The following is a 9,263-nucleotide window of genomic DNA, read 5'->3' on the forward strand; positions in this document are numbered from 1 at the left end:
TAAGAGATCATGTGAATAATTTTTATTTGATAAAAAATAAATTAGAAAAAAAACAAATATTTGATAGAAAGCATGTGCTATTGAGAATTTGAGATTCATGTGCAATTTCTGTATTTTCGTTAATTTTACATTTTACGTCTATTTCTCTCGTTAAATACATAAAATAAAATTTTAAGAGAGAAATAAAAACAAACTCACTCTGAAAATGACCCTGCTATGTATGGCAAAGAATCTATTCCTGACATGAGTTCATCATTTCATCTATCACCGAAGAGATTCAGCGAAAAAAAAAAAAATCTATCACCAAAGAGTCCGTACACGGCTCCTTCATCCTTAAACCAAAAGAAGGCAAACCTCTCTACGTCACATACATGAGTTTCCACTCTTTCTTTTTTGTTGTTATTTTCGGTTTTTTTTAAGGTACACAATTATTTATTTAGTTGTTATTTTTTTAAGGTACACATACATTAGTGGTTTTCTATTTGGAGAAGATTTCCACCTTGACGTTTGATTTATTTAATTACAGCTCCGTCAATAATCTAATACTCCCTCCTATCTTGAATATAAGAAAAAGAAACATATATCCTATTTAAAAAAAATTAATTAATTATATTTAATTACATCAATTTTAATTAAAAAAGAAATTTTTTCTAATTACTTAAGATCAAGAGTAATAAAGAATCATTAAAATTATTAGAACTTCAATTAAATGAAAAATATTTTAATAATAATAACATTAAATAAGATAAAAAAGACAAGAGGAACTAAGTAGGACTTATCCACCCAAATGGAAGAAAAGAAAATCTTTCTTCTAACCAAGAATAACTATATGTTAAGTGATATTCATATTTCCTTAAAAAAAAGTTTTATTCATATTTTAGCTAACTCAGGAATTTCAAGGTTTAATCGACACTTGATATTTGAACATGTCTTGCCGAAGCACAAATGATTTTGGGTTTCTTTAGTAGTCTTCACAAATTAGTAATCACCATATCATAACAACTGAATGAACGGCAGCTTCAATTAAATGTTAACAAATATCGAGATAGGACTTCCTATAATTTTTTGGGGTCGACCAAATAAAATTATTTATTGACGAAACTAACACTCATACTTATTTCAAATTATTATATTTAGCAAAAAAAAAATGCTAAATTCAGAATGTAATTAAAATTAATATTAAAATACAATGATAATATAATTTCTTCTTATTATTTAATCCTAGATTATCATATAATTTTAAATCATTAAATTTTATCTAAAGTTACTTGTATAATACAAGTAGACTATCGTTTAGGAATAATACAAATCATGATTAAAATTCTATGAACTTCAATGTGAAATTCAAGTCTTAAATGAACATCACATAGACCACTAATAACGTAACATGTACATCCAAGTTAAACACATACAACATTTTCACATAACAATCGCAAAATAAATTATGAAAAGAAATATACCCAAAATACTGTTATACAAATCCTTGACAGCCTCCATTGCAGGGCATGCTAAAACTCCACAACATTATGTGAGCACCGTGTTCAGACTTCAGAGTCTCTTATTTTATTATATATAATATAATATAATATATATTGTACATACATATTCTATGTATTATATTAATTTACTACTTTTTTCAGCTTTGGTTTTCGGTGACGATGGCGTGCCATTATTAGCAGCAGTACAAGCTGTAGTTGATGCATTTGTCCCTGTCCCATGCTGGTTTTTCTGCGATTTTCCTACTTTCTTGGTCTCTGGTTTCACACCTTGTTGCCTCACTTTCACTCCTCTTATCATCTGTTTGAAAGAAAAATAAAAAAAAAACCTACCAATTAATTCTCAATTTTTTAAGTGAAGAAAAAAACGAAAATTGTATTCATGATACTTCTTTTTTTTTTTTACAAAAATTTGTATTTATGAAAATTGTATTCATGATACTTGTTTTTTTTTACAAAATTTTGTATTTATTGTTCACCGGACTCGAACCACTTCCTTATGATCAGGTCATAAGAAAATTACCATAGGAATCAAGAATGCCGATGCAAAAATTTGTATTAAAACATAAAAAAATAACATTATATAAGTATCGTAAAAAATTATTATACCTCTAAACATGTTAAGAAAATGAAAAATGGAAAATAAGAAAGGGTCTTACATATTTGCCACACTTCACATCTGAGTATATCACTATGAAATCTCCCTCTTGGAGTCCATTGGCTCTCACAAAGTCACCTGCACAAGGAAATATGGATGTGTGTATGAAAAACCATGTTCCTTGAAAATGAAAGTGGTGGAAAAACGAAAGGTCATTAACTATTGTGTGGAGCCAAATTCAAAGCAAAGAAGCTCACCAGTGTTCTCGAGCAAATACATTCTGCTTTTGTTGTTCGGCCAGTATCTGATGCTCCAAGAAAAAATTGATTCAAAAGAGAACATTTTAGACTCAACGTATCACAAACGTAAAAAGCAAAAGGCAAAGCAGAAAAATTTTCAATGAAACTCCGAATACCTATAGCGCATGTTCCAAACACGTGAAGTTCCAATGTCTTCCATTGTTATGGAAATTCCATCTCTTGCCTCCAGCTCTGGCAAATGGGTTTCTGCCTCTTTCTGAACAAAATTTTTCACCAAAGTTACAATTCAAGTTAACAGAAATTAACAAAAATTAATAAACTTATCTACTAGATCATAAAAAATCACTAGAAGAATGATTACTTTTGGCAAAACTATTCTCCCCAAACTTCCCACATCGCTTTGTTTCAACACCTTCTGCAGAAGGAACCTCAAGTTTTTCTCAGGCTTCCAACCCTATATATCAATTAAACACATTATCACAAAACAAGTCATGCACGCATTATTCATCATAAAACTCTATGTCTCTATCTCAACAAATTCAAGATAATCTTCATGATGATCAAATGCAGCATATACATTCTACTAATCACACATCATGTGCCATATACATTAAACAAAACAAATCATATAACATCAGTATCTGATCAAATTAAGGTCCACCAACCTGTCTCCTATCTGATGCAACTCGACTCTGATGACAATTCTGTGTCTGCAAGGCAGACCGGTCCACAGCTGGCGGCTCGGCCGGGGGAGCCAAAGGACCCGCCGCACCGCCCGTCATAGCCTGCCAGTACATCCAATTGGCTGTAGGATTTGCATGATGAGGTGCAGCCAAACCAGTGGTGCAATTATCACCACCCCCCAATCTTGCATGTGGGTCTGACCCTGAATTCTGGTAATTACCATTATGATGCCTGTGATGAGACAGAAACCTTCTCTGCCTCGCCATTCTCTTCTTCCTCGCTTCCTTCGTCGCCGAGGGCCCCAACCTCATCAACGTATCACCAGGGCCATGAAAAAACTGGTAAGGGTACTGGTTATTGCCATAGCCACCACCAAAACCCCCATGTGGGAAAATACCATTATTGTCCCCAAAAGACTGGCTATAGTGACAAGCAACATTGAACTGAGAATGAGGCCATGAATGTGCCGACTCCAACATGTGATATTGTTCTGCACCAGGTTGATAGGGGTTGTTGCTGTTATGATTATGAGAAGTTGTGATGTTATTTGAAGCAGCACCACTAGTGTAAGGGTCACCCACATACCCAACCATGGGTTGTTGAAATTGCTGTGGAGGCACCATGAGAGGAGCCTGATCTGTTGCAAAAGTTTGAGGACTCAACCACGGTGTCTGGTTGTTGAAACAAGCGTTTGATTCAGGTGAAAATGAACCACTTTGTGTATTCTGGTTGTTCTGGACACTAGGATCCGGAAACTGTGCCTGAAGTGCACTGCTAATACTGCTACCGTTATTCTCCTTACGCCGCTTATTCTGAAGATGGCTGGTTTGAACCCACTCAAGAATCAGCTTCAGCAACTGCTTCATGGCTTCTTTTCCTCCCCCTAGCCGCCTCGCAGCACTTTCAATCGTCGCCTTCTTGAGCTTCACATTCCTCAAATCATTAGCAGAGACACTATCCTTGTTAGACTTGAGCCACTCCAAGAACACATTACTCATCTCATCGTCTACTCCAACACCATCACCACCTTCTTCATCTCCTTGGATCTCTTCACACACAGGAACCTGATGATCAACCTCTTCTGTTCTCCCTTGCTGATGATGCAACATTTCATGTTGCTCATCATGCAACGGCACATGCTGCTCCAGTGTGCCGAAATCTACTAAAGGGTTTTCGTTATCCTCGTTCTGAAAGATAGAGGCAGGGTCGAAGAAATCATTGGCCTCCAAAAGCTCCATGTACCCAAAAGTGTCCATAACATCATCCATGCACTCACCAACAGGGCCACCAAGCCCAGGATCGAGGTTTTTCTGTTGAGAAACCTCCATGGAAGCAGTGGAAGACAAAGTTGCATCAAGTTGGTCATGCATGTAGCGGTTGCAATGATTTTTCTCTGCATCTTCCTCAGCATCTGACTTCAACACGGCCCAGGATGAGGAAGAGGAAGAAGAGGAAGTGGTGGTTGTTGTTGTGGTTCTGGTGGAACATGTCATGGTCTTCACAGGAAATGGTAGTGCTGAAGAAGAAGATGATGATGATGACATGCAAGGGAAATCAGGGAGAGGAGGGAAATCGGCGTAGAACATGGAAGCATCATTGACTCCTAGGAACTCGTCTTGGTCACTGTTCAGCCACATCTCTCTCTCAGCAACCGCCAAAGTGTGTTCGTTTTCCATGGTGCCAAAACCAATAGGGTTTGGCTCAGTTACCACCCCTGCATGCAGATCTCCCCCTTGTAATTCAACTTCACACTCCATCTCAACAAAACTCAAGATCTTTCAAAGAGCAGAAAGAAAAAAAATAGAAAAAAGTGGAGAAAACCACCCTCAAAGGTTGAAACTTTGAAAACCCTTTTGAGAATTCTGTTGGCTTCAGGTATGGTATAGGTATGGGGTGTTTGGAGTGAGAGAGAAGAGAGAGAAAGTAGATAAAGACGTACAGATAGAGGTACAGGGTGAGAGAAACGATAGGGGTATGATTTTTATTTTTTTTTAGGTATGTGATGTGTGTATAGTTTCGGAAGTGAAAAAGGGGAAAAGAAGATCTGCTATTGTGCGTGTTTCCAATTAAGGAAGCAAAGGGATAAGGGATATCAAATCCTATGAAGGGATGCAACATAAAACATCTGGTTCTAGGTTATCAACAACCTACACACAGAAAAGAGGATCAACAAGTTGGATATCTTAAACCATATAAAAATAAAAGCCCTCTCTTACCTAGAAAGAAAGCGACTCGCACTGTTCATAAGAGGTTTAATTAATTTTTTATTCCCAATTGGGTCATTATCACACCAACTAAAAAATTATATACACAATGATAATCATACAACACAAGGAGTAGGAGCAACACACCACCACTACTACTACAAGAAGTACACAAGAAGAAGAGAATCAAAGTACTAAACTCGAAGATGATCAAAACGCTAATTAAATTCTACAAAGAGAAAAAGGGTATGTATGAATATTACACAGCAGTGAAGAGAGTGAAGCAGAGATTCTATCTTCTCCAAACCCAGAAAGCCAATCAAGACCTTAACATGAACGTGACAATTTCAGAGACACCCTTTATAGTTAAATTGACTGAAACCCCCCATGTGTAGGTTCTGGTTTGTTCTGGGAAGTTAGATTTTCTTAGTCTAAAAAACTTTCTATTTTCTTATATTTTTATTTTTCTCTTTCATACTAGTAATAGATAAGTTCAAACGGGGTTTGGGTGGTTTCCCACGGCAAAAACAAACCATTTAGAGAGAGAGAGAGAGAGAGAGAGAGAGAGAGAGGCAGAGAGAGGTTGGTGGATTTTGTAGAGCGAGAGAAAGGCAGTTTTGGAAAGAAAGTGAACGCATCAATAAAACAAAACCTCGTGCCGCTTGTTTCTCAGCCTCACCTCCGGATTTTGTGCCTACAGCCATTCGTTCCAACCTGAGTGGTGCAACTAAACGGTGCCACAGTCTTTATGAGAAAGCAAGTCTTACTGTGTTGAAGATAATTAAAAACAATGCAGCTCCAATAGAAATTTAAGGAGATATTGAAATTTATACGTACAAAAATTTATTTAATTACAAGCTGTGAGATCCATAGGAAAAGAGAATTGTAACATACTACTCCATAATTCTGGTCGCAAAGTAGTTGGAATGTAATATAATTTTGGTGGAAGGGAAAAAATTATTATTTTAATTTTTTAATATAATATTAATTTTTTTCCTTATATCTTTTTAAATATTAATGATAAATGACAAAATTTAAATAGATTAATGACAATATAAGATTAATTTTATAAAATTGTTTTTTTATTTATATATAAAAAAATAAGAAGATTATTATTTTGGATAAAATGGAAGTATATATATATATATATATATATATATATATATATATATATATATATATATATATATATATATATATATATATATATATATATATATATATATATATATATATATATAGAGAGAGAGAGAGAGAGAGAGAGAGAGAGAGAGAGAGAGAGTATTTTATATTATTTTATGTGACCATAAAATAGTGTTTTACTGTATTCCAATTATTATACAGTAAATTAACACAGATTGAGATTTATGTTATTTAATGAGATGTGTTTGTATTGGACTTTAACAAAGTGTAAGCTATAAAATATATATTAACAATTATAAAAACTCTTATAAATAAAATTTTATATTATTTTTTACACTGAAGATTTTTTTATCAGTCTTTCGTATTATGTATCGTACGACTAGTGTTTATTTAAGATTCAAAGTCAAATAATTGATGAGTTATAAGGTGCACGCCCTCACATGTGGTCTATGGTCTAAGGAGCATCACTTTTATTGAAGATTCATCTAATCTATCACTTTTATCTTACATCTCAGGCGCCAAATTTTTCTTTTTAATTGTCGAAAAACAAAATTCACCATCAATTTCTTCACCATTCCAAAGTTGCTTCCTGTTAACAGAAGAAAGGACTTCGAGTTTTGCTGCTTTCAATTAGTAGCTGGTAATTGATTCAGATTTTGGGCTCCATTTGAAATTGACATATACTTGTTGAGTTAATAAAAAGGGGAAATTACTGCCTTGGAACTACAAAAAGGGAAAAGGGGGTAGTTGCCAATGTAAATTAGAAGTGATCTTCATTTCTTTCTTTTTTTCTTCTATTGATCATTGGAGGGTGAGAAATTTCAGCTTTTGAATTTGGACACGCACCCTGTCATTTTGATTCTAGTTTTATTTATTTTAATTCAATTAATTCTTAAAAAGTTTATCTTTTCTTACCTGTTAGATTTTTATGTCGATTGACCTCATGAGATCTAGTTTTTGGATATGTGGTTTTAATTTTCTTTTGATTCAACGCTTTCATGTTCATAGTTGTGTTTCTTGTTCGATGTAAATCCAAAAGTTGTCAATTTCACGTTTTACAGAGACGACAATCTGGTAAGCAAGATGCATGGCGAGAGTCGTGAGATTAGATAAATCTAACTAGTGATTATATTTTGGTAATAAAAAATTTCAAACATTCAATCAATAATTTTTTTATCTTTTTTTCTCATCATATTATATCATTGATCAAATCAATTATTTATTTCTCCTATCTTTCTTTTTCTCTTTAAGTTATAGACAACTCAAAGTTATGTAAAAAAACATTTTTCAAATCCAAAAATCAATAAAAGTAGTGCACCCTAGATCACATGTTAGGGTGGCACATCCTAGAATTAGTGTAAATAATTAATTGTAGTGGAAAATTAACCTTCAAACCGCCATAATATTTACATTGGATTGACTAAGTTTTTAGTTCTTAAATTTTTTTAAATTTAATTTTTAATTCCTAAATTTTTGTTTAATTGGTTAAAGTTTCTTAACTTTTTTATTTATTAAGGTATTTAGTCTCTAAATTTTTGTTTGATGGGTCAAGTTCTGTCAACTTTTTTTAAAAGCCTAAACTTTAAAAAAATTTGTTTTTAATTCTTGAAATCTCATTAAATAAAGATAATAGGTTGAAAATTTTGTTTAGGAACTAAAAACTAAAATTTCTAAAAATTTAAAAACCATGACCAGTAAAACAAAAGTTTAAAAACTAAAAACTTTAATAGAAAAAAATTGAGGAACATTGACTAATCAAACAAAAATTTAAAGACTAAAAATCAAATTTTTTTAAAAATAAAAATTAAAAACTTAATTAACCCTATTTACATTTGACAACACCCAAAGCTTTTTCTAATAATCCAAAATAGTATATCATATAGCATCCTCTTATTGCTTGTGTTAATTCTAAAAATTAAGTAATAATTTGAAAATATCATCGAAATAAAGAAGTTATCATCAAGTTTTTAAAGATTTTTTTATAGAAATAATTATCATCAGAATTTCCTAATTATTAAAATATTTCTTTTAAAAAAATAAAATGAGATATATTATATGAATAGAGAAATTAATAAAATAGAATTCACTAAAAGTAAATTAATAACTTAAGTTGAATTTTATTATTTATATAAAAAATACTGGCAAATAATCTTAAATTTTATATGACAATAAAGAATCTATTAAAATAAAATTAAGAGTCCAAAATAAGTTTCTACAGTCAAGATACTCTTTTAATAATACTGTATATCTAATGCCAATAGAGTATAAGTGTGACATCCTCTATCATGACATACATATAAACAAATAAAACATATAAAATTGATCAACAAATTTACTTGGATAAAAGGTTCACATTTACTTCACTATTACCAAATAAGATTTATTAAAAACATATTCGGCTCAAAACAAGGCCATCAAAGTTTACAAAAAAAGTGTTTTGTTAAATCAATGAGGTAAAATAAAATCATGCAATTAAAATAAAAACTTATCCCCAATGTCACATCCTATTAGAGCATTGTGTCCCAACATCCTCTGGCATGAAGTTCTATAAAGTCATTCACCTAGTCATCTGCTCCCACGAACACAAGGTTCGAGATCATCACAAGATCCAAACAAAAATAACACACAAGGAGTGAGTTATCACAAAAAAATAACAAAACAAATAAACAAGACGTAATCAAAATAAATTATGAAAATATTTATAACATAACTCAACTTAATACAACCCACGTCACTTCACCACTTTATCTTTAAATTCATTTTTCAATCACTAATCCACTTTACCCTTGAATCCCACACTAGAGTCAAGACGCAATAACCCTCATCAATTTTCTAATAAAACATTAAGCAGGATTATGCCACATTTTTTGTAAAAACT

The 9,263-nt window shown here is 32.4% G+C and overlaps 1 protein-coding gene across 5 annotated transcripts; it reads right to left on the reverse strand.

Annotated features, from left to right (window-relative positions):
• Positions 1-1,416: 1,416 nt before the first annotated feature.
• On the reverse strand, positions 1,417-5,858 carry ABI3-2 (B3 domain-containing transcription factor ABI3). 5 transcript variants are annotated; one of them, XM_014771202.3, is made up of 7 exons: positions 5,506-5,858; positions 3,020-5,185; positions 2,716-2,808; positions 2,510-2,610; positions 2,352-2,404; positions 2,156-2,232; positions 1,417-1,797 (listed from the first exon to the last, which is right to left on the reverse strand). In XM_014771202.3, exons 2-7 carry the CDS (start codon positions 4,793-4,795, stop codon positions 1,615-1,617), a joined length of 2,283 nt encoding a protein of 760 aa, XP_014626688.1. In that variant the 5' UTR covers positions 4,796-5,185; positions 5,506-5,858; the 3' UTR covers positions 1,417-1,614. The 5 variants fall into 5 exon arrangements, with proteins under 5 accessions (XP_014626688.1, XP_025982559.1, XP_014626689.1 ...); XM_026126774.2 differs by having other exon boundaries at positions 3,020-4,752; positions 5,508-5,857; XM_014771203.3 differs by having other exon boundaries at positions 3,020-4,752; positions 4,863-5,857.
• Between the last annotated feature and the right edge of the window lie 3,405 nt (positions 5,859-9,263).

The sequence above is a fragment of the Glycine max genome, chromosome 18, assembly GCF_000004515.6.
Source record: "Glycine max cultivar Williams 82 chromosome 18, Glycine_max_v4.0, whole genome shotgun sequence".
NCBI classification, from domain to species: Eukaryota; Viridiplantae; Streptophyta; class Magnoliopsida; order Fabales; family Fabaceae; genus Glycine; species Glycine max.

Excerpts from the sequence above, each read along its gene's own strand:
- ABI3-2 (XM_014771202.3), bottom strand. The coding sequence starts at position 4,795 with ATGGAGTGTGAAGTTGAATTACAAGGGGGAGATCTGCATGCAGGGGTG. Across the intron at positions 2,611-2,715 it reads GGAGAATAGTTTTGCCAAAA|AAAGAGGCAGAAACCCATTT; the intron begins GTAATCATTCTT and ends AATTTTGTTCAG. Across the intron at positions 2,233-2,351 it reads GTATTTGCTCGAGAACACTG|GTGACTTTGTGAGAGCCAAT; the intron begins GTGAGCTTCTTT and ends TTCCTTGTGCAG.